We start from the raw sequence: 26,957 nt of genomic DNA on the forward strand, positions 1-26,957 counted from the left end.
GTAATTTACCCTAACAAAAATGACTATACAAGACACCTAATTTCACACGCAAAAATGAACCAACAAAAACATCTAAAAAAATATAAAAAAACGACTAAAAACAAATACTCAATTCAGTGAAAGCACCTAGTTATGTCATCTACAAAAACAACTATTTGAAGTCAATGTGAATTGTTTAGGCGAGTAGAAAAAACGAATATAAAATGAACTCCAATTTCAACGAAAATAAAAAATGAATTTATGTAACATAAATTTCGGGAAAAAACAACTATTTATATCACATGATAACAAAAACGACTACGACAAATCTAACGTAAAACGACTACAGAAAATATTCAATTTCATCATAGCCCTAATGCCTCCGCGCGAAATGAACCTCTAAAATCAACTATAAAAGTTTCACATAAATGACTATAAAAAAATCCAGATTTCAGCGAACTCTAACGTCGCAAAGCAACTGTGAAGCCTGTGGAAGAAGCTTTTGCCGTTAATCTGAACAGCGTTGCTGCTGAAAATCCTAACGGAGAAGGGGCTCATAACGCCGTTTTAGACTTCCACCTCGACAACTTAACCTAGAAGACGATTTGTCGGTGATTGTCGTCGTTGAAGTTTCGTCGTTCTTCTTTCTGCGATTGAACTTCCAACAGAAAAGGGAGAGAAGAGAAATAGCGAGAGAGAGCAGAGTGAGGAAATAGAAAAAGGAGAGATTCAAATTAATTATGGACCGAGAAATCTGTGATCTCATATCTCCAGTAATATGTAGTTTAGGGATAAATTAGGCATATTATGTAAGATTTTATCAAATATTGATTTTAATTAATAAATATGGGGTATGACTAAGAATAGATTAAGAGGTGGATCCATCCTCATATGCTTAAAGATGTTAGGGGTTCTCACTAATTATCCCTTATCTCCCCTATAAATATTTAAAATTTAAAATTTAAAGGTAGACAATTTCTTTTTTCTTTCTTCCAACTATACCATAACATGAACATGTGATAGGGAAAAAAAAAGAAAGAAAGAATTGGCTACAAATCCGTATTTGTGAAATAAGAACTTTTTTCCCCGCAACACAAGAATGTTACTTTATTAATTAATATGCGTCAATCTTATAGGACACTTAAATATAGCAAAAAAGAAAAAAAGGGAAAAAAAAAACCCTTTAACAAAACGACAATTTATATGAAACGATGACATAATATGGTTATACTTTATAATTGATACCGACGATGATAAAAATTAGATCACCACGAGTAGTTGAGGTAGAAGGAGTTGGGAGAGCAAAGTGAATCACTGCTCACGTGCTACATGGTCCTGATAAATCTGCGAACAAAAACAACTGAACTAGGCCAGGGTTGATCCGGCGGAAACCGCTCTAATGCTCAAGTCAGACGTGCAGATAGTAGAAATGGTTGCAATGATGCGAATTATACTATTACTCAGATAATAGGTTGTCCCTCAAATGAGTTTCAACTTTATTTATACCTTAGTTTAGATTGCCGGGCCCAACCCTTACTTGAAGGTGATTGGGCCTCGGTGATAGTAGTCTTCAATATTGGGCTCGTGGCCCATTAGATAAAGAAATTGTATGCCCATTTGGTTGGCTCAATTATGCATATCAGATACCATGCTAACTCATTCGCATTTTCATTTTGTTTTGGGAAAATATATTTGGGGCCATTTGAGATAAGACATTAATTTAATAGGACTAGACTAGGGGTGGAAATTGGAAGGATCGGATCGAAAATGATCCTTTGAAAGATTTCCATTTTTTTCGGAAGTATAAAACGGTTTTCGATTCCGATTCCAATTACTTCGGAATTAAAAAATTGATTCTGATTCCAATTCCGATTTTTTTCGGAAATTTTGGAAAATGTTTTTTTCCGGATTTTTTCACGGATTGAAATGAGCGAGAAATATTCCACAAGATTTTCAAGGAATAAGAAATTGAGGAGAAAACCAATCTTCTTTGCGAGGATCGGCGGCCGCTTCAGTATGAGAGGGAGCGCGGTGGCGCCGCGTATCTAATGGATTAGGTTAGAGAACAAACAGCAGAAGGCAATACACAAGGAGCGGATGACGACTTCACAAGGAGCGGCGGAGAGCGGAGCGGTGGTTTGGCGGAATTAGGTAAGAAAACAAAGAAGAAAAGGCAAAGAAAGACGCAGGGCGGTGCTCGAACGAGTGGTGAAAGAATTTAGGTAAAGGATGAGAAAGGTCGGTAGTTGTACTTTATGGGCGGGAATTGTACGGATAAAAATATTATGTTAATATTGTAAAACATATATATATTATAGCCCAACCCAAAATCAGAAAATTATAGTGCACTTATTTTAAGGGGATTTTTGTGAGAAAGCCCCCAACCATACACATTCATTATTCTAGGTTCAGGGTCTTTTCCTTCTTTAAACATAAAATTGACTTCACTTTTGCATTAAAAAATTTCAGTCTCTTGCATCACAGGGGTGAAATTACTAGTATATATATGGAAAAATTAGCAAGACACTCTTAATCTAGGAAGGGGAAATATGCAATACATCCCTTATTTGGAAAATATTTTGAACTAAATCCAATTGACTTTACAGACTTTTCCCATAACCCATATCCCAATCTAAATTAGTGAGACCCCCCTTACCAGCCATGATAAGACTAAAATGCCCCTATGTGTTAGGTTTTTAACCTAATACAATTTTATTTCTCTCTCTTTCATTCTCTCGCTCTTTCTCTCTGTTCTCGCTCTCTCTCTCTTTCATTCTCTCGTTCTTTCTCTCTGTTCACAGTTCTTTTTTTTTTTTTCTTTTTTTTTGTTTCCTTCTTCTCCAGTTCTCGCTCTCTCTCTATTTCATTCTCTCGTTCTTTTTTTTGTTCTTTTTTTTTTCTTTTTCCTTCTTCTTCAAATATGTAAACCGCCGCCGTCGGAGTCAACAATATCCTTCAAACGCTGCCGGCCGAAACCCGTTGTAGGAGGCCCTCCTCCGCCGATGTTGGAGATCGTCTCCCTCCTCGTCGAACACCACCACATCGACGCCTGGTACAATTGGCGGCGGCGCCACCCCCACCTTGTCGCCGCTTCCGTCGGATTTCTACATGGAGATTTCCCTTCTCTCAACGCTGAATACCAATATATACTATATTAATTGAGATTATTGTCGAACTAGCAATAGAATATGTTATGGATCTGAATTTCAGTTCTATTATTTGTTTGTTATGAACACATACATTGATTTTCAATTATTCTGGATTTTATTAATTTTTGTGTTATTCTGCATATTCTGAATGTTTAGATATGGAAAACTCATTGAATTACGAGATTAGTCTGTTGTAGTGCATTGTATTTTACAGAGTAGTCATGTTTAACAACTTAATTATATTTGTCCTTTTTTTTTGTAGTGCTGCATATGTTCAACATTCAACAGTGTAGTCATATTTAACTCACAAGATCAAACGAAAGATTAAGTGCAGTCGGTGCAACCGAGTTGGATACCGCAATAAAAAAACATGTTCGATGGCCATTGTTGAAAGATCACATAAGTTATTTTTTGTTTTTTTTAGTCATTTTTTTTTTTCTTTGTGCAATGTATTTTGCTATTAATATTGCATGTTTTTTCAAGTGCTGATTACTTGTAGTCACATTACGCAGAACCTAGTCGCATAATAGTCATATTCTCACTGTCCTGTTCAGTCACTGTTATACAAACCGTAGTCACATAATAGTCATATTCTCGCTGTTTTTGTTAAGAATCATGCTTCTAGTGTCTGTTAATTATAATATTTTACAAAGCACAGTCACATTCACATAATAGTCATATTCTTACTGTTATCTTAATAATTATGCTTCTACAATATGTTAATTACACTGTTATACACAGGGTAGTCACATAATAGCCATATTCAACTATAGTCATATTCGGAGTTGTAAATCTGTCGAGAAAAAAAAATTCAATTTTCTGTTTAAAAATAAATAAATAAATAAAATAAATAAAAAATATTTTTTATTAGAAAAAATATTAAACAATAAAAATAAATAAAAAAATGGCTAAAAAATCCGAAAATAATAAAAAATAAAAAATAAAATAAATAAAAAATCATTTTTTTTTAATTTCGTGGCAAATTTTTAGGAATTTGGAAGCAGGTTTTTAGGAATTAGATTATTGTTATGGAAAGAGAGAAAAAGGGAATAATTGAGACTAATTATGCTAATTAACATAAGGGTAGAATTGAAAATACAAATTCTGAGGGTTTATCACAAAAAAAGATTTAAGGGGTGGACATATCACCATTTATTATCTATATGAGGGGTTTATTGCTAATGACCCCATCTAGGAAATATATTTAAGGAAAATCCCCCTTCCAAACGTAATTAGAGAAAACCCTTTTCCCATTAAACTAACCCTCCTAACAAATTAATTTTCTAAAATACCCTTGAAGAACGCTGATCTCATTTATCATTTTTCTCTTCTTCTTTTCACGCCTCCACTCTCTCTTCTTCTGTGATATTTTTGTATCTTTTCAATTTCCCACCCAAATCTCTATTTTTTTCTCTCTTGATCCAGAGGCGAAGAACAAGAGTTGTCGGCGCCGCTCCTTCTCCTTCTCCTTCTCTTGTAGATGGCTTTTTCGCTGTGTGTTTCCAAAACGAGTGCGAGGAAGATGACTTTTTCTTTTTCTCTCTCTCTCGAATTCTATTTTTTTTTTCTTTTTTTCAGATCTGTAGACCACTACCACTGTTGCCGCCTCCCTCACTCTCTCTTTCGTTCACCGCCGCTGTCGTCGCTTTCTCCTATCTCTATCTCATTCTTTATGTCTTTTGATTTTTTTTTCTGAGATGAAAAGACATACAGTTTCAGCTTTAAGCAGCAACATTAACAGTGGCTATAGTCATATTCGAATATGACTATTGTTGAATATGACTACAGTTAAGTTCGACTATGTAAACTATAATTGTGATAATTGCGACCGTTGTCCCCACCTCCGCTTTCGCAAAAGTCGATGATGCTGAAGAAGATGGGCAAACAACAAGTCAATTGAATAGAATCAGCTATGTTATCATATGTTGTTTATATAGTCATGTATGGTCATATATAAGATCATCATATGCAGTCATGTATAGTCATATATATAAGATCAGTGGGTGTTTTTCTAATGTATAGTGATGCTGATGGTTGTTTTAATTGAAGAATTTATACATGTTTTTTTTTCCATCTATACTGTGGGTTACAAGTTGACTTGTCATAACAATATTCAAATTATGATTTTTTTTTTTGTGAATGTTGATTGGAGTTTTTTCGTAAATAATAGGTGATAATCCTTTTTTTTTAAATATAATTTGATAAACATAACTGTACTATACTACATAATCGGAAATATAAAATTTAAGTTAAAAATATAAAAAACGGAATATATAGTCATATTCGGCGTAGTAAGCTTATCGAGAAATCATATATAGTCATATTCGGCGTAGTAAGCTTATCGAGAAAAAAATTATTAAAAAAAAATACATAAAACGAAATTACTTAATGCCGTCTAGATAATGATATATGTTGATTTATGTAAGGGAGGGATATTTCGGTACAAAATGAGCTAGGGGATTTCGCAAAACATGAATTTTAGGCATATATCTAGTCCCATATATTTTCTGACTTTAGGGGTGTATCTCAAATAACGCCATTTAAATAATATGCATAAGGAATAAAATAGAGTTCACACATAATTTAAACATTCAACTTATTTGACAAAGAATAATTTCATTATATGTAGTATGTAGAGGCTCAGCTGCCCGGCCGAATACCAAGGAGGAAAAGTTAATGCATTTGGCGCCGGTTGACTCGGATTGACAATTTGTGTAGTGTATTAAAATCCGATGCAACTGCGCCAACTGCCGCAACTTGTCCTCCTTAGTAATACTGGGCATGCAGTACAGCGGGGTCTGAAAGTATATATGGTAGATATTACTTATTCTGACACCACACATGGATAGTTGATGAGAAATTAATGGGCATAATATAATAAAAGGGTAAATTACAACCACCCCCTAGGTATGGTCAATTTACGAAAAAATCCCTCTTGTTTGGATAATTACATCTACCCCTCAACTATGATTTTTTCTTACAACTCCAGTCTTATGGTGTCAAATTCTACATAATCATCTAGATTTCGTGGAACGTGCTCTAGTTTGTACTCGTTTTGGGTAAAAATACAGTTTTTGATGCACCACAATCTGATATATACAAGCTAAAAAACACATATTATGATCATCTTGCTTCAAAATGTAGAGTTCGAATGGTATAAAATGGGTACAAAAGTGATAATATTTCATATTATCTCGAAGATTCCACTAAATTTGAAACCGCAAAGGTGGACGTGTAAAAATATTTATAGTTGAGGGGTGGTTGTAATTACCCAAACATGAGGGGGGTTTTTGTAATTTGACCATACCTCAGGGGTGGTTGTAATTTAGCCTATAATAAATAATATATGAAGGCCCCATTTTTTTTATTTTTGTATACGGACATATATACATGAACAGACATTGCTCATATAATGATTTGATGATAATATATGAATATTTGCCTGAAATTAGAGTAATGAATCTAGAGATAAGGTGGACTTTGATCAACTCAATAAAGACGTTTCTTCAACAACCAACCAATTCTTTTTGGGCCTACTGCAATTATATCTTCAACTTCATCTAATAATATACATTTCTAACTATGTGTTACATTTAGTTTGTCTATAAATATAGAAGCCAACCCAAACACATTCCTCATCCACTCTTATCAGTCTATAAGAAAAATGGGTTCCAAAACAATTGTTTTTCTTGTCCTTTTCTTGGCTATGGTTCTTTTTATATCATCAGAAGTTGCGGCTAGAGATCTCGCCGAGACTTCCACTACCGTTGACACTTGTAAGTATCGTATGGTTCGAAATATTTTTCTAATTACCAATTAATTACTAAAAATATTTACTCGAAATTTTTAAGGTACATGCAGCAGTACGTTATGCATCATGAAACTATTTTAAGAACATTTTACAAGTCAAAATTTTATTCTGAAACGTATAGTACTAGTCAACTTTAGAACAAACGACTATCATTGTATTATTTATTAGATACTAATACTAATACTAATACTAACACTAATACAGTCTAAAAAACAGTTTGGAAAAATTAATGATAGCTTTATTTGACAAGGGAGGATTCAATTTTTAAATGAGAACATGTGTTTAACTTGTTGCATGACACATGATGTTATATTCTTCTTTTATTTCAAATATCAAACTTATAAGTTACCAAAAAAAAAAAAAAAAAATTAACTATTGAAACTCTGCCTAATTGTGTGGGGCTTTAATTTAACTCAGCTGAGAAGACAAATGGAGCTGCAGTGAACGATGCCAAATATGGCGGTAACTACGGTGGTGGATACCCCGGAGGAGGCGGTAACTATGGTGGTGGATATCCCGGAGGAGGTGGTAATTATGGTGGCGGACGTGGTGGTTATGGGGGTGGCCGTGGTGGTTATGGGGGCGGCCGTGGTGGTTATGGGGGCGGTGGTCGTGGTAACTACTGCCGCTATGGTTGTTGTGGGCGGAACTACTACAGAGGTGGTTGCCGGTGCTGTAGCTTCGCCGGTCAGAAGGTGGATGCTCAACCTCAAGGCAAGCCTCAAAACTGAAGAAGATTGGCATATATGTTTGTATCCATCTAGTTTTTAAATTATTACTGTGCTCTGTGGGATAGTGTGTGAGATAAAAAAATATAATATAAAATAATGAATAAAAAATGAAAGCATGCATGTAAAAGTGGGAGTGTGAGCGTAATTGAATTACCTTTTGTTTGAATTAAACTCTCATCATTAATGTATTTTATGTATGTATATGTATCCACACTAATGTTGCTGTTCATGTTGAATAGAGTGATTGAGATATGCTTTTGATGTGCAATTTACATCCTTTCTCTTTATAGTAATGTGTACGCAAATTATTTCCTGCAACTTTCAAGCACCGATCGATACTAGTAGTATGTATGTTCGAAGATTCTAGGATCAGATCGCCTGAAAACTCTCTCACCTGAGACATCCTCCCATAATTTACTCATCAACTTAAAGTTATGTATTAAATAATTTTTATTTTTATTTTTTATTTTTTATTTTTTTTATTCATTACTTTTTAAGTAAACTGAGTCGTTTTATTCATCAAATTGAAAGAATTAAACCAGAACATCGAAATAATAAAAACTTATATTCATCTCCTTTTGTTTTATAAGTTACAACCTCCCACACCATGTATAGTTTTTGGGAGGAGGTGTTAAGTGTATATTTTTACACTTTATCGTATCTGTTTATTTGAGCTTTTTGTGTGAATTAATGATAATTGGTGCTTAAAAAGATGATTTATTGTATTTTAGGTATAAATTGAAGAATTGGAAAAGTTTGGGGTCAAAACTGCAAATTGGAGAAAATATGGGCCAAAAGTGAAATAATCAAAAATATGCTGAAATTGGCTGAAAATAGGCCCGCACGGCCGTGCCTAAATTAGCCTATTTTTGGCACGGCCGTGCCAAATGCTGAATTTGGGCAGAAGGTCCGACGATTCTCGCGCGGCCGTGCGAGAATTGCACTGATTTTCGCGCGGCCGCGCCAACACACGCTGGACACAATTTTGGACTTTTAATCACACAAGGAAACCTAAAATCATCTACCAAGTTGGGGCATCTATTTAAGACCAAACCAAGCACGAATCAAGGACTTTTGGAGACAAGCTTGGAGCGAGAGGAGCGAAGAACGAAGATCAACGAAGACTCAAGCATAGTTTTTCTTATTTCTTTTATTAATTCTATTTTATTTTAACATAAGAATTACGAGTAGCTAAGCTTTTAATCTAGGATTTTGTTGGAACCCTATGTGGGGATGGTGAACCCGTTTTCTTGAGATTATGCGATTATGATTTTATGATTATTTCTTCTACTTGATATGATTGTTAGTGCATGAACTTGATCAATTTATGTGCTTTATCTGTGATTATTGGGATTGACTCGACAGAGCTATTTTGATAATTAGACGGTAAGTAGAAGAACCTTCGAGTAGTTTTCACCGGATGAGTGTGTCAATTGCATGTGGTGTCGTAGACATACAGATATCACCTTAGGTAGCCATTTACGAGACTTGTTAGTTAATGCTTTATTCATAATTGGTTTGCATAGACATATAGTGAATCGTTTATGAATAATAGACTCATAATACACGCGACAGCGGGTTATGAGTAAATTAGTGTCTCGGGTTAATAATCATGAATCATATATTTCATAATTGAGGGGTTTTGGGTGAGCAATTCTTGCATAGGGGGAAGATAAAATCCTAGGTCCGTTTTAATTGATATTTTCCTGTGTTATTTGCTTTCTTTATTAGTTTAGTTGTTTAATTGATTTAATTTGACAAACTTGCGTAGGCTGGATAAAAATCATAATTGTTAGAATTTGGTACTTAGGATTAGGTAATTTGCGTATTCCCTGTGGGATCGACATCCGACTCTCACGAGTCCACTTTATTACTTGTTTGCGATACGTGCACTTGCGTGTTGGTATTTAGCACCCAACAAGTTTTTGGCGCCGTTGCCGGGGAATACAGCTAAATTATCTATTTATTCTAATATCAAATTTGAGCAATTTTTTTTACTTCAGCCATTTAATTTTAATTTTTAATTTTTTTTTTTTTTTTTTTTTTTTTTTTTTTTTTGTGTTTTTTACATGTCTGGGTACAATGTTCGGGCACCTCAAACGGGATATGAATGGCTTCCATCTGACGAATACCTCCAAAACACCTATGATATGCCTCCGTTTTGTTCAACATGTGGTGCAAATCATTACACCGATCAATGCTGGGGATCACCAAAAGTGACGAATTTCGTCGAAATTACCAACAGAGGTTATTGGAACACTTATACCAACACATACGAGCAAAGCTTTCAGGACCAAGATTTGAACGAGTTTCAACATAGAGAGCCACAATTTGATGATTTTCAAAATTATTATCCATCGCAGCAACAAACCACTAATGACCAACTTGATTTGGTATCCATCATTGGCGAATTCATGAATACCACTCAAGCATCATTTTGAAACATGGAGATACAACTGGAAGAGATGACGCTCAAATTAAAATCTGAGTCTCTTGAAAATATTCCAGACGAAATCGGCAATGGTTACATCAAAGAAAATTCGGGTGAAGCCTGCGGTGAGAAAAATCTTCCATCTCCAGAAAATAGTGTCGATATGAGAGAAATTGAAATTACGAAGACACTTGAGCATGATGAATCTGAGAAGGCAATCGAGCTAAACCATGAAGATGCCTCAGAACAAGAGAAGAAGGAGATGGATGTAATGATTGAAGATATTCTAGTTGTGGACCCTGTCGTTGATCTAAATGTAGATTTGAAGGCATCAATAGAGGTTGATGAGAAGACGAATGTGTTTGAAATGGAGGTTATACGCGGACGTGAGGTTTTTGTGTACCGATTTGAGGGAGCAGGTGATGAAGATCCCATCTTAGCTTCATATCGATTGATTACAACCAAGAAAGACTACAAGCTAAGGTGGACCCAGATATATTGCAATGCTATCCATGCCTTGGTTGCAATTGAAGTGATAGAGCTCATGGATGGATGCGCAATCTACAAGGCTTTGGATTGGACATAACAGTTTTAAGAAGCAAAGTCTGGCTGAAGACTTAAAACTTAGCGCTTCTCGGGAGGCAACCCGAGCTTTACTGTTTTTCCTATTTTTCTTTAATTTTATGTTTTATTTTTATTTTCATAGGCATGCATTCTAATTAATTTATTTGATTTCTTATTTCTAAGGTCGGAATTGCGATCGGGACGGTCATCCGAGAGACATAGAGGTCATCTTCGCAAGAGGAAAATCAGATTTCTTTCCACAAATTCTCACACCCCGAAGACAACGATTCCGACTAAATCAGGTGTTTTCTATCCTTAAACTTTGTGCTAATTTCGTTGAGGGCAACGAAAATTTTAAGTTTGGGGGTGAAAAAAACATGTTTTTTTGTGCTTATTTGTTTTAGTTTGCATGCATTAGGTTTTATTTATTTTTATTGCTTTTATCGTTTTTTTTAAGAATACAAAAAAAAATAAAAAAAAAAAATAATAATAATTGCTTGAGTCGAATGCTTCGATGAATCATGATGATGAAAGATGGTTGATGTTTAATGATGAAATTGCTTGTTTTATCTTGATTGTGATTGAATTTTGGTGAGCTTTTGATTCAAAGTGTCGTAGGAAGGAGTCATTGTTAGGAATCACGAATTATGCCTTGCTTTGGTTGAAAGTTTTGTGTTTTAAAACGTGGAATTAATTTATGCTATATCATATGATATTCGGTTTTAGAACTTGCCTTAGGAATTTACAAAAGTGAAATATTAAATTGTTGAGCAATTTGGGAAGTGATTTGGGCCATCTTTGAACCGTTTGAGCCTTTCAAGCCTACCTTTAAATTTTTATCATTCGAACCTTGATTGAGCCTTGGAGAAACGGTGATCTTTCTTTTCGCCAATGTGTATAAGGTAGAATAAATGGAGATTCTTGAAAAATTACCCTTTGGAGTTCGGTTGAAAATTTTATAAGGTCCTTCTTCTTCCTCTACCAAAAAAAAAAAAAAAAAAAAAAAAAAAAAGTAAAAAAAAAAAAAAATAATATATATATAATAAAAAATAAAAAAAAAAAGAGAAAGAAAAAGAAGAAGAAGAGACTAGAAGGGGAAGTAAGGACTAGTTGTTGAGTTGTTTTGAAAGCTCGATCCATTGTCTTAAGAGCAAAAGTGGAGACTTTTGAACTCTTAAAAATCGAGTTAATTAAAGTCCTTAGAGGTGAATTCATTGTTTCAAACGCCTATCTTTCAAAATTTGGCGTAATCACCTCAATTCAAGAAGCATAGCCACCTATACCCATATCTCCTACCTCGAACCAAAAAGCCCAACATTTGAAAGCCAAAAAGTCCCAATGATCCCAATAGCTCAATTATTTGATACTAGCCGAGTAAAGAAATTTCGTGAGTCTTTGGAGTTGAATATTATTATGTAAGTATAAATTTTCTCCATTTTTAATGTACAAATATGGGATACTTGAAGCGATAGCATGGTTTGTGGTTTTTAGCAATGATGAGTGAATACGTATCTTTGAATTACGAGCTTGTATATTTTTGAGAATTGTCATGATAATTGCAAGTTCTGAAAAAATGAAAGTTGACCATTAATCTATGTGATGAGAGGCATTTGTTGAGAGTGTTGCTGTGAAAGTTGCTAGTTTTTGCTTGAGGACAAGCAAAAGATCAAGTTTGGGGGTGTGTTAAGTGTATATTTTTACACTTTATCGTATCTGTTTATTTGAGCTTTTTGTGTGAATTAATGATAATTGGTGCTTAAAAAGATGATTTATTGTATTTTAGGTATAAATTGAAGAATTGGAAAAGTTTGGGGTCAAAACTGCAAATTGGAGAAAATATGGGCCAAAAGTGAAATAATCAAAAATATGCTGAAATTGGCTGAAAATAGGCCCGCACGGCCGTGCCTAAATTAGCCTATTTTTGGCACGGCCGTGCCAAATGCTGAATTTGGGCAGAAGGTCCGACGATTCTCGCGCGGCCGTGCGAGAATTGCACTGATTTTCGCGCGGCCGCGCCAACACACGCTGGACACAATTTTGGACTTTTAATCACACAAGGAAACCTAAAATCATCTACCAAGTTGGGGCATCTATTTAAGACCAAACCAAGCACGAATCAAGGACTTTTGGAGACAAGCTTGGAGCGAGAGGAGCGAAGAACGAAGATCAACGAAGACTCAAGCATAGTTTTTCTTATTTCTTTTATTAATTCTATTTTATTTTAACATAAGAATTACGAGTAGCTAAGCTTTTAATCTAGGATTTTGTTGGAACCCTATGTGGGGATGGTGAACCCGTTTTCTTGAGATTATGCGATTATGATTTTATGATTATTTCTTCTACTTGATATGATTGTTAGTGCATGAACTTGATCAATTTATGTGCTTTATCTGTGATTATTGGGATTGACTCGACAGAGCTATTTTGATAATTAGACGGTAAGTAGAAGAACCTTCGAGTAGTTTTCACCGGATGAGTGTGTCAATTGCATGTGGTGTCGTAGACATACAGATATCACCTCAGGTAGCCATTTACGAGACTTGTTAGTTAATGCTTTATTCATAATTGGTTTGCATAGACATATAGTGAATCGTTTATGAATAATAGACTCATAATACACGCGACAGCGGGTTATGAGTAAATTAGTGTCTCGGGTTAATAATCATGAATCATATATTTCATAATTGAGGGGTTTTGGGTGAGCAATTCTTGCATAGGGGGAAGATAAAATCCTAGGTCCGTTTTAATTGATATTTTCCTGTGTTATTTGCTTTCTTTATTAGTTTAGTTGTTTAATTGATTTAATTTGACAAACTTGCGTAGGCTGGATAAAAATCATAATTGTTAGAATTTGGTACTTAGGATTAGGTAATTTGCGTATTCCCTGTGGGATCGACATCCGACTCTCACGAGTCCACTTTATTACTTGTTTGCGATACGTGCACTTGCGTGTTGGTATTTAGCACCCAACAGGAGGTCCATGACAACATTTATCAAACTTTCTGCTTTTGAGCAGTCAGTCTCCGGCCGCACTGACTTCTATTATTTTTTTGAATTTACTTTTCTTCATACTATTTTTCCGTTGCCGCGCGCATCGGTCTCCGACGTTGGTGACTTTTTCCTTTTTCCCTTTTTTTCCAGCCCGCCGCTGATTGTTGATAGTAGTGTTATTGTAGTTGACAGTAATCCACAATAATTTTACTACCAACCACATTAATATTACTAAATTACTGTCAACTACAGTAATACTGTCAACCACAACAATATTATTATTTTAGGCTTTTTTTGTTTGTTTTTATGACCCGTCAACATAATAATATTATTATATTACACATTAATTTGTATGTAACATAGCGATTTTGTTGTGTTAATATTATTGTGCTATATAGTAATATAACAATTTTATAGTGTTAATATTATTGTGCTACATAGTAATATAGCAATACTATTGTGTTAATATTACTATTTTTACCAGTGTCAAAAAGTGTTTTGAAATAATAAAATGGTCAACGCCGCTAGAGACCGGCGTTGATCGCCGGTGCAAAAAAAGTTAATGGCGACGACAGTCAAAATTGGAGTGAAAATTAAGTTTGGGGTTAAAATTGAATAATTTGTGAGATTGGGTCAAATTATGGTTAAATGGGGTTAAATGGATGAAATTGGAATATATTAAAATGTGAGATGAATATTAGTCCTTTGCACAACTTTGAACTTTGTATGTACTTTTTTGTAAGAGATTTGTGGATGGACCTAGATTAGAATAAGTTGTCCGCCATGCATGGGCTTATTTGTAATAACCAGGCCTATTGAATATCTTATTAAATTATTAGTTGTCACGTCCATATTAACCCAAAACCTATTCAAACTAACTATAATTTTCTCTATGTTCGAACCATTATTCTCTATTTCTCCTTTTCTCTCTTTCTCCCTTTTCTCTCTTCATGCCGCCATATCTTCCACAGACCGAACGTCGGCGTCGTCTCTGGTCTTTGATTTTGCAGCCGCCACCGCTGCAACATCGGAATCATGCGAGGGATTTGGTTGTAGAAGACAGAAATCAACATATGTGACTAGGATTTACAATTACACCATTAGAGAGGCCCCTCCACGTCGCCATCTCCCCCTTCCACCTCTTCCCCGATGCAGCCATCGTTCTGCTTTTCTTTTTTCGGATGATGTTGTTAAAATTGGGTTGGGTGTCTCCTACAACAATGTAGTGTTTTCGTTTGTAGTGAATTTATGGTTATGTTGTTTGTTATGTTAGTTGTTTTCGAAATATTTTTAGTTGATTTCGATTTTTTCTAGTTGACTTCTCTATTTTTGTTGTTTTCAATAATATGTAGTAATTTGTCAATTTGATAAACTTGCTTGAAAAAAAAATGAAATAAAAAATGTTTGTAATTGATTTTCAGAAATATTATAGTTGATTTCAGACATACATTAGTTGATTTCGAAAATATTGTTATCGATTCTTAAAAAAAAAACTAAAAATTAAAAAAAAAAAGTTATTTAAAAAAATATTTAATGTTTTTAAATAAGTAAATAAAACATAAACTAGAAAAATGAAATGGAAAAGGCATCAAGTAGTAGGTAATGAATACTGAATAGTGCGGGACGGTAAATTTGGCATGAAAGAGTTGCATCTAACACTAATAAGGGAAAAGTGGTCTGATGCATCATTATTAAAAAAAAATCTTAGGGGGTTATCACTACTAAGTGAGCAATTAATCTAGGAACCTGCTTGGAATCAATCAAGTACGAGTAGGCAGTGACGTTCTAGATTTTGATCGACATTTTCGTATATTCAGTTTGAAGTCGTCATAAGGAGGGTTCATAGCTCTTATTCTCCTAATCTGCACTCTAGGATTCATTGGACGATTGTTTTCGCGGATATTTATCTTGAGATAAATGAGAAGCTAGAATTCATCGACATCTTTGGTTCGTATTATATAATGTCTTACTGGGCAATGGAACAAACGAAGCCGCCAAAATCATATGACTTCAAATTATATATATCTATTCCATCGGAAATAGTATTTTTGTTACGGGTGATATGTCTAATTGGACCGACCTAATGGGCCTACGATTTATTTATTCATTGGGTCACGGGCCCAATTTAGAAGACCGCAACACTAAAGCTCAAACATCTTCAAATAAGGCTTGGGCCCAACTAAGGAAACTCAACCCAATCAACTACATATAAATAGAGGTTTTCACTTATTTGTTAAGGTACGTTCTATTATTCATAACTATTCTAGAGCTCACATTCTCTCTACTATCTCCACGATCCGTAAATCAGACTTGAGCGTCGGAGGGGTTTCCGCCTGATCAACCCCGTGCTTAGTTCACGTGTGTTGCTTTCGCAGGAACCTCAGGACCATCCAACTTCTGAGCTAGTGATCCGCTTTGCTCTTCCAACTCAATTACTACACTACCCAAGGTGATCTAAGTATTTAGCATCATCATTTTGGCGCCGTCTGTGGGAATGCATACCAGATCACATAGCGCGCAAGATGCTCCTGAGTCATCCGCTTTTATCATAAAAATTTTATCCGTTTTTTTACGCCCGCCGTTAAATGTTGACCGTAATTGTGCTGTCATTAACAGTAATTATACTATATGACAATATATTAACGTAATTATATTGTCACTGACATTACATTAACGTAATTGTACTGCCGTTGACAGTACATATGTAGTTGTATTGTCGTTGACAGTACAATTAGAGTCAACAACAATATTATTATTTTTTTTGTTTTTTTTTTAATTTTATTTGATTTGTTGACAAGTCAATGTAATTATATTACTATCGTTGACAGTAAAATAGTTGTAAACACAATAATATTATTGTCAACCACATTGATACTATTATTTTTTTTGGGTTTTTTGTTTTGTTTGAGTTATTATCGGAGTAACGTAATAATATTACTGTTTACCATTGTATTATTACTGTAAACACAATAATTTAACTGTGGTTAATGGTAATATTATTGTTGTTACAGTAATATTACTGTCAACTACAGTAATATTAATTCTTTTGGCTTTTAATTATGTTTACCTTTGTTGAACGGTCAACATATTAATATTACTCTTTTACACAATAATAATGACTTTTTTTGTGTTAATATTACTGTGCTAGAGATTAATATAGCAATATTATTGTATTAAACTGTAGTATAGTTAATTTTACTATGTTTAACAGTAATATAGTTAATATTATTGTCAATGACAGCAATATTGCTATTTAAACGGGGGCAAAAAGATGTTAAAAAAAAAAAAACAAAAAAAAAATTCAACGCCGGAAACCGGCGGTCAACGGCGGTGACATAATTGTCCATAAAAATTGTGTTTTGGGTCAAAATTGAATAATTTGTGAAATTTGGGGTCAAATCGAGGTTAGATTAAATTAAATGATGAAATTTGAGCATATTAAAATATGAGGGGCTATTTTAGTCTTTTACAAACCTCTGAACCATGGGTGGATTTTTTTGTAAATGAGTTTATTGTCTTGACCCCTTTATGAATAAGTACCCATTGATGGACTTATTTCACTCTTATTAAAAAAATGGCACTTTATAAATAATCCCATTAATGGGTATTTATTCGTAATGAGATCCAGAAAATAAATTATTATACAAAAAAGTCACCACACATGGTCCATAGGTTTGTAAAAGACTAAAATAGTCCCTCATACTTTAAAATGCTCCAATTTCATCCTTTAATTTAATATAACCTCAATTTGACCCCAAATTTTACAAATTATTCAATTTTAACCCAAAAATATTTTTATGGACAATTTCTCCCGCCACTGCCGTTAACCGCCGGTCTCCGACGTTGACTTTTTTTTCTTATTCTTCATCTTCCTGATTTATCCGCCATCGGTTTCCGGCATTGACCGGCGGTCAAAGCCGGTCTCCGACGTTGACTTTTTTTGTTCCTTAACATCCTTTTGCCCCTCGTTTAAACAACAATATTATTGTGATTGATAGTAATATTAACTATATTACTGTTAAACACAGTAAAATTAACTATACTACAGTTTAATACGGTAATATTGTTATATTAATCTCTGGCACAATAATATTAACAAAACCAAACTCATTATTATTGTGTAATAGAGTAATATTAATATGTTGATCGTTCAACAAAGGTAAATATAATAAAAAGGCAAAAGAATTCATATTACTATAACAACAAGAATATTACCGTCAACCACAGTAATATTATTGTGGGTACAGTAATATTACAATAATAGACAGTAATAATATTACGTAACCCCGTGAATAACTTTAACGAAACAAAAAACCCAAAAAAATAGTAATATTGATGTGGTGACGGTAATATTATTGTGTGTACAAGTATTTTACTGTCAACTAGAGTAATATAATTACGTTGACTTGTCAACAAAGCAAAAAAAAAAAAAATTATAATAATATTGTCATTGACTCTAATAAAAATAATAATAATATTGTCAACGGTAGTACCATTACCGTTAGTGTACTATTAGTGACAGTATAATCACGTTAATTTACTGTCAGTGAAAGTATAATTACCCTTAATGACATCACAATTGCGGTCAACGTTTAGCGGCGGTCGTATAAAAAAAGGACTAAAAAAATTCAACGCCTGAATCCGGCGGCGGAAAAAAAAATATATTCAACGCCGGAATCCGGCGGCGAAAAAAACAGACCAGAAAAAAGAGAAAAAAAAGTCAACGCCGGAAACTGGCGGCAAAAAAATATTTTTTGAAAAAAAAAAGTGAAAATTGGATTTTTGTGGTCAAAATTGATTAAATTGGTGTTACAATTAAGAATTGAGTGTAAAGGGTTAGTGTAATTTTGTCATATACATGAATTATTCCTTTATTTATAGGGACAATTAGTGAAACCCCCCTATAGCATTTTTTTTAATAAGGATGGATCCAGCCCCTTTTTCCTTATTAGTGATAGGTCCAGTTTTTCTCTTATTCCAAATTTACCCTCCTACTCACTACCACTACTTAAATGACTTCTTAAGTGTTTTAATTATAATTTTCGTTTATTTTTTTATTTATTTTTAAAAAAATTATTTATTTAAAAAATATTATTTACTTCAAAAAAAATTAATCTTTTTTTTTTCTTTTTTTTTTTCTGCTGTTGGGTTTGCAAATCAATTATAATATTTTCGAAAACAACTATAAAATTTCCGAAAACAACTATAAAATTTTCGAAAACAACTACATTATTTCTTAAACAACTAAAATTTTGTTTTTCTTTTTGACTATTTTGTTCATAATCAACTACAAATTTACCGAAAACAACTATTTTTTTTCTCGTTTTTTCTCCGAATCAACTTTAAGAAAACTCTAAAACAACCACAAAAAATAGTTGTTTTCAATGGCAAGTTTACCAAATAAGATCAACTAAAACTTAACGAAATCAACTATAAAAAAATTGAAATCACCTATAAAACATCGAAAAAAACAATAAAATCTAGTTGTTTAATGAAATCAACTAAAAATTATCAAAAACAACTACAAATCGTCAAAAACAACTACAAAAATCGAAAACAACTACAAATATACAAAATCGACTACAAAATAAACAACTGCAATTTTAGAGAAAACTTCTATAAATTCATTTCTTCTACTTTGCCATGGCTGAGATAGGAGTTTTCTTCCAGAGATAGGGCCAAGATACAACTCCGATCATATGAGTTTTCTTCCACAGATCTTTGTAGATTTCGAATGTGCTATGCATAAACTAATCCCAATGTCCGCAACTATTTCATACATAAAGACAAACACAAAACAATTCAATAAAAATTCAAATCAGAATACACAATAATATCCAAAATATGTAATAACATCAACAAATTGCTGATTTTCTATTTAAACAAACGGAAGACTCAAATCACAAAATTATTCAACAAATAAGACATGATAGAAATCGAATCATACTGTAATTTGACAATTGAATCAAGACAACAACATCATAACAATTAATCTAAAAAATCAATCAGTTGCAAAATAAAAATGATTAAATAATGAAGGAATTTGACAAACAAACCTAAATAATCTTGTTTGCTTCGATCCGGATCTCGTCGTCACCGGTGTTACACCGTCATGAAGGCTAAGAGGTCGTCGATGTTGGATCGGAGTCATGTGACGCTGGAAGTTGTTCCCAAAAAATGGCGGAGAAATGAATTGGAGAAGAAGCTTCGTCATCTTCTTCAGAATTGCCCTTGACCATGGGATTCGCACATAAAAAGGCTATTGGGAGAGAAGAAGAGGGATAAAAAAAATATAGAAGATCGTGAGGCGGGGGTGGGGGAGAGGCTGCGTGGCGGAGGTGCAGATCTGTGGCGAGAGAGAGAAAAAGAGAGAGATGCGGCTGGTGAAGAGAACTGAGGGGAAAAATAGGGTTTAATGATAATTAAGGGTAATATAGAGATATCCCTAAAATTCGAATTTATGGTAAATTAAAATATATAATGAGGGGGTTTTCACGAATATGCAAAATGATCTTATATCCATCCTAATATAACTAAATGTGTTGGGGGGTTTTCACTAATAATCCCTTATTTATAATAAATATTAAAGGGATGGTATTATTGGTGAAATAAATATAGCCCATAAACCTAGAATACTAAAGATGGTTGGTTAGGGGACCTATGCATAAAAATCCCTTCAAAAAAAGTTAGTGAGGGTTATCACTAACAGAGTCCCTATATTATATGTTCGAAAATTCTAGGTCAGATCGCCTGAAAACTCTCTCACCTGAGACATTCTCCCATAATTTACTCATCAACTAAAGTTATGTATTATTTTTTTTTTTTATTATTCATTACTTTTTAAGTAAAAGGAGACGTTTTATTCGTCAAATTGAAAGAATTACACCAGAACATCGAAATAATAAAAAACGTATATTCATCTCCTTTTGTTTAGGGTATTGAGTGTAAAAAAAAAAGAGTGGTGCTATTTTCACCTCCATTATCTTTATTCACCACCCAGTTTTATAAAATATCTTAAATACCCTTCAAATTTCTAATCCACCACCCTCTCTTATATTCGCTTAATCCTCATTTAATCTAAGTTTTTGTTTTCTTATTTTTTTTCAATGAAACCTATATTGTAAAACAAAATTCTATCAATCGTCCAACTTAAATCAGTTTCTGGACAGATTCTGCTGAGTGAAAAGTAACATGTTTTTAAAATTTTAATCGACCGAAAATCTCTGGTTTTTTTTCTTTTTCTACAAGAGCGCTCTTAATTTATTTTTTCTTGAACGTGAATTCCTGCTCTTTTTGACCTTCGGGTGTTTTATCTCTGACGAAAGTATCGTTCACTCAAGGTGGAGAGCGTGGGATTATGTGGTAAATATTCTCATGGAAAATGGTAGGGTTTTTTTTGTGAATATTCTAATTAGTTTGGTGGTGGACAATAAATGAATTTATACATAATGTGGGTAAAAGAGAAAAAATGGGTAAAATAGGAAATAAATTTAATTTGATGGTGAAAAAAGATATTTTAAGAGTGGAAATAACACGTCTAAAAAAAATGGAGAAGAAAAAAATTCAAAAACAAATAAAAATCAGCAAAGTTTGATTAGATTTGGACAACATAATCCAAGTTACGAAGGATAGAACTAGTTTCCTAGTCCTTGAATATCTTGTTTCCTTATCTATTTTGTATCCTAATAAATTGAGTTTTTTGAGAGATTAATTATCCTTAGATATTATTCTACAGCAACGTTGGGGATTTACAAGTGGATTCTTGTAATTATTCTTTGCGACATAATATTGGTTTCTGGCTCTTTATAACCACGAGGTCAATATTTCACCTTGATAATAATGGTTTCTAACTCTTTATAGGTATGGGGTCATTATTCCTTGGTAACTTGAATCTTTATTTTCTGGATGTTTCGATCTTCCTTCAACGTAGGATATTGGGTACCGTAATAAGTTTTATGGAGTTCGTATAGGAAAGGTCAATAGGAAATCAACCACAAAATTAAAAACATTAAAATCAATCAAACGGACAGTCATTGTCTTCAACTACATACACTACTGTTGACAGGGGTTTCTTTCCTCAAGAAATTTTCGCCCGTGTGGTCTGATTTGCCCACCAAATCAGTCAGCCTTCCTCTCGATTCTCTTCGTATAAAACGCCAAACACAAGTCTTGTAAGCCAACGTAAACAATAACAAGAGTATGCAGCCGAAAACAACACACAACCATGTTTACGGGCAATGCCCAACCTTTATATTAATTTCCCACAAAGAATACAAAGGAGACTAAGGTGCACACACAAAATCCTCACTCAAAATGCACACAATTGCAATCTGAACTCTCTAATACTAGATTGATCGGATATGTGCACTCAAAGCCATATAAATACAAGGAAGAAGGTAGTTTTCACATAAAACTACCTAGGGACACTTGACAGCCAACTAATCTAACACGTGGCTAACTATTACAAGTAATAAGGGGCAGTTCCGCATGCATTCCAGGCCTCAACCGCTCCGCAACTTCCCTCAAAACCGCCCATATGGTCGGTTGTCGGGGCCTGCCTTACTCGGGCGCGCGCGCGCACCAAACGGCCCAAAACAGCCCGGCCGGTTGCTAGGCAGCCCATGTGCCTTGCCTTTTTCGCAAATTTTGCTTGCCTCGCCAATCACTTGCTAGTTCTTTGCCCACACGGTCATTGGTACACCCGCACATCGGACTGCCTTCCTTGACTTGCCAACCGGTCATGCCAACTTGCCCACACTTGTCAAGTCGTGGTCGATTTCCTTCGAACGTTCGTTTGCCCAAGTTCTCGGCCACATGCCGATTACTGCCCACGCTTGTCCGCATTCGCTGCCGAGCAACGTCCGTGCCAGCCACAAGTACTTTCGATCACCATTCCCACTTGAATCAGGTCGTTCCTTGCTTTCTCGGAAACACCCAAAATGCTTGCCCATCACTCGACCACTCATTGGCTGATTGTGTGGCTGCCTTGTGCCAACTCTTGCTTGGCACCATTTCTCGGCCATGACTCGGCCACACTCGAGTCATAGCCGATGTCACCGACTAAGGGGGTAACATACCTCCCCTACCAACGGCTTTCGACGCCCTCATCGAACTGAAACCATCAGCTTCATCTTTCCCTTTGTTCCACTTGTCTTGCCACTGTCCTCGATTGCGCTCGATCAACAGCACCCCATCGAAACCCAAATCCCAAGTCCGATCCCACAAATTTCCCACAAATTCTTTCAGCCCTCAGAAAAACAAACACCAATTACGTCCAAACAGCAACACCATACCACACGTGAAAATGCACTACCAAAAAACTGGGCTTTTGTGACGGATATTTTGTGACAGCCTAAATCCGTCACCAGTAGTGACCGAATGAGTGACGAATATGTGACGAAATGTACTATTGGAATTTAGAATTTTTTAATGACCAATATGTGACGCATCAGTGACGGATTTTGTCACAGTCGACTCTCAGTCACATTTCGGTCACAAATGTTTTGACGGAAATTGATTCAGTCACAAATTGGTCACAAATTTTATGTGAGTGTAACAATTTAATTAATGTCGGTCACAAATCCGTCACCATATCCTGCATGTCACCAATCCGTCACATACATTGCGGTCACAAATCTGTCACCATATCCTGCATGTCACCAATCCGTCACATACATTGCGGTCACAAATCCGTCACCTTTTAAGTTTTGTCATTACTCCGTCACTATGTTTATTCGGTAAGAAATTGTCACATACATGTCAGACACTAATCTGTCACATGTTATGTTCCGTCATTAATATATCACTATTCTAATTATTTCTAATTATTGTGTTACTTACTATGTTAATTTTCGTAAATTTACTTTAATACACCAAAAATGAATAAATTGAAAATATAAATTCAATTTATTTGTGTTTTATTAATTTTTTAGTTCTATAGGAGATTGGATTTTTGAACATTTACTATTTTTTACGGTAACAAATGTATTTTATTCTTAATTAATTAATTCACTTATATGTTTAATAAAAAAAATTGTATTCTCAAATATTAATTTGATTATTGATTTACATATAGTTAATTATCTTGAACACAAATCTAACTTATAAAATATACTAGTCTGTATGACCTTATTTAATTTATATATATTCTTTTTATTTGCCAAAAGTTGCTAAATATATATATATATTTTATACATATTCTTTTTTGCCCCCAAGGCCCCAACCATGTAAAACGACGTCGCTTCGTTGTATTTAAATCCCCTCTAGGGCCTCTAGCAGTACAAATCGTTTTTCTTTCTCAATTTCTTTTCACCTGCCACGACCGCACTCCGTCCGTTGTCCTGTGGGGCTCCGGCCGCAAATATTCGTCCCTCTACATTCGTTGACCGGAGGGCGAACCTGTTTCCTGGTCTCCAGAATTTTCGAAATATACAATTTCTGCCGATTCGTGTTTTTGGTCGCCTGCCTCCGCTTTCCCCAAATGGCCACCGCCGCCAACATCGCAGGCCCGCGGCCGTCGGGACGGTATGGCTGAAGGGGAGTGAGGTATGAGAAGGATTTCAGTAAGGTCTTATTTTGGATTTCCCGTTTTTTTTGTTTTCTTCCACCCAGTGCTTCCATCCCACTGTTGAGATAATGGTGAAGCTGGACCAATTTTTACTTTATTTTTTTGTGCAAATTACAGAGGATTGAGATGTTGTGACTATTATAGAATTCAATTTAATACGGAGGAAGTATTGGCACCAATTAATTTTGTTTACTATCAAAAGTTTTCTTCATCATCTGTTTTCCATACACAAGTGGTATGTGTGGATGATCAACTACTTTGGCGTTTGTGCAGTGTGATTTTATATTTTGAAATAGGATATAGGTGACAAACTTGGTCTGGTTATCATAAATTATTTATATTTTGTAAGCATGCTCCTTATCTCATGGTTTCGGTTCGATTTCGGTTTCGGTTTGGGCGATGTTATGTGATTTGTAGATTGGTTTAGAAGCGAACATATGTTCTGGGCTCTCTGTTTCATGTCTACTTATATTTGCGCAAAACTCAACTTTTGTCGAATGCCATATATACCTTCTTTTTAATATCTAACTAGCATAAATACATGCTGGAAATTATTTATATTTTATAAGCATGCTCCTTATCTCATGGTTTTGGTATCGGTTTTGGGAAGTTGAATTGCTTTTCACCTGTTGACCGTAGTTTCTCACTTCCCCTTTTCTTCTTTTGGTTTTAGTTTTGCTCGTGATTTTTAGAAGGTGCATCAATATAAAAGAGCTTAAAAATAAGCAAAGTGGAACCTGAAGGAAATTGACGGAAATATGGTACGATGAATATCGAAAGAAAGAAAACGTTGATCATGATGGTAATTCCTTCTTCGTTTTTCGTTTTCTTTTTTCGAATCTTGCTTTGTGTTATGATTTTCTCTATATTTGGTGTAGTCTTTAGTTTCGTTCGGTTATTTTCTCTTTATGACTTGCATCCTGCAGCATATATTGCTGTCAGTCTAATAATTTTAGTTTGTTGTTCAGATATTGCAGGCGAAGTGTCTTTTCAATTTTATTCCACCACTTTATCGCTCTTGTATATTTTGATGTGTTGTGTAATTTTCACTAGAATGTTGTAGGATTGATCAATTTATCGATCAGGATACACAACAATGGTTTGTTTGTCGAATGGGTTGGCATGTATTCTGCAGATGCGGCGATGCATATTGCTTTTCCATTTTACAATGTTTGGGTATTATTGGTTTGAATAGGTTCATGCATTGATTAAATCCGGGCAATAAGACCGTGCATTGCGCGGTGCACCAACACTAGTATATATATACTTAAATCGTGTATTCTCAACAATTTCATGGAGATTAGATGTATTTGGCTTTATTGGTAGTGCCTTGTATTTCTAATTAAAGTATTTTCAATGGTTTTTGTTTTTGTTGTTGAGAGAAGTTAGAATTATGCATTTATGGTGTTAGGTTTGCTTGAAATGGAGCCAGAAATAACCGACGATCTTGGTAGAATGCAAGAGAAATGTCTTCCTGGAGAATTTTGGAGAGTTTCTCCGATCAAGGAGCTGATGCAAATCCTGTATCTTCTACATCGATTCAAAAGTGAGGTAATTCACGTTATTAAGCAAGTCTGATTGTTGCGAAGATGTCCTTTGACGGCTATTGAGTGAGGTAATTCACGTTATTAAGCAAGTCAATATACTAAAGTGGAAGTGTTGATAATGATAACTTGTATGTAAATATTGGCAAACATCTTCGTCACGTCAGAGACCTACTGGACCGGAAATGTCGACGTGTGATCTTCAGCCTTTTATAGATCATAAAAGATCTAATTTGCCTAAAACTTCTCTAGAACAGGTGAATTGAGCTTTTTTCGCCTTTTTTGTACTGCATTTAAAAGTAGCAGACATCTAAAGAGATCTTACATACTTATTAGCTTGTTCTAATTATTCCTTGCCTTTTGCTTTAAACAGTTGAAAGATGAAATTCTTTGAGGAAAGCCTTCTCGTTTTTCATGAAGAGGAAGATAGATACTAAGGCCATGGATTGTCGATATTGAAGGATGATACAGAAGAATGGTGTTACGAATGTGACCTGAAAATTGAGGCAAAAGAAATGGCAGTGACTCAAAAAAAGAGGAGGAATATAAACGAGTTTAGAGCTCAGAAGAGATTGTGGTTTCTATAAATAAGATATTTATGTTGTGTAATTTTAACAGATTCTTAGCACTAGATACTACTAGCCAAATGAAGTTATGAGATATTGGAAAAGATATGATTTTTTTTTAATATATTTATGTTTTGTGAATTTTTGTTGATTTTTTGTCCAAAAAAATATTGTAGTAAAATAAAGAGAACAAAAAATATTATGGTGGTATTGCGAAGAAATGTGACGGATATTTGTGACAATCAATGTGACGGATTGCTTGTGACTGAAATTTGACGGAACATTTGTTACGGATGCATGTGACGGACTTTTTGTGACGATACTTATGACAGAAGCCGTCACTATTTTAATCAGTGACGAAGCTATTTCTCACGGACGTAGTCCGACACAACTCCGTCACAAAAGCCTGTTTGTGACGGATTTTCCTCAATTCAATGACCAAAATTTCCGTCACAAAAGCCCATTTTTTTGGTAGTGATGCTAGTTTTTTGGCACGACTAGCATTTTATCTCGATTGACACACCAATCGAGAAAGAAGACCTCCAACCCACAGAAATCACCCAAACACGGCTTCCATTTCATCAACGATAGAAACCAGCCCAACAAAAACTCAACACGCAACAC

General features: G+C 34.6%; 1 protein-coding gene and 1 long non-coding RNA gene across 5 annotated transcripts; both read left to right on the forward strand.

Moving 5' to 3' along the window:
• Positions 1 to 6,705: 6,705 nt before the first annotated feature.
• LOC105960712 (glycine-rich protein-like) lies at positions 6,706 to 7,938 on the forward strand. The gene is made up of 2 exons (XM_012984916.2): positions 6,706 to 6,904; positions 7,357 to 7,938. Exons 1-2 carry the CDS (start codon positions 6,793 to 6,795, stop codon positions 7,668 to 7,670), a joined length of 426 nt encoding a protein of 141 aa, XP_012840370.2. The 5' UTR covers positions 6,706 to 6,792; the 3' UTR covers positions 7,671 to 7,938.
• Positions 7,939 to 23,924: 15,986 nt separating this feature from the next.
• On the forward strand, positions 23,925 to 26,474 carry LOC148769112 (uncharacterized). 4 transcript variants are annotated; one of them, XR_016032182.1, is made up of 5 exons: positions 23,925 to 24,201; positions 24,897 to 25,025; positions 25,613 to 25,838; positions 25,935 to 26,024; positions 26,141 to 26,474. It is a non-coding gene; the product is annotated as an uncharacterized LOC148769112 (long non-coding RNA). The 4 variants fall into 4 exon arrangements; XR_016032181.1 differs by having other exon boundaries at positions 25,635 to 25,774; positions 25,839 to 26,024; XR_016032180.1 differs by having other exon boundaries at positions 23,926 to 24,223; positions 25,635 to 25,838.
• Positions 26,475 to 26,957: the final 483 nt, after the last annotated feature.

This window comes from Erythranthe guttata, chromosome 7, assembly GCF_056151865.1.
Source record: "Erythranthe guttata isolate IM_541 chromosome 7, IM_541, whole genome shotgun sequence".
In the NCBI taxonomy this organism is placed as follows: domain Eukaryota; kingdom Viridiplantae; phylum Streptophyta; class Magnoliopsida; order Lamiales; family Phrymaceae; genus Erythranthe; species Erythranthe guttata.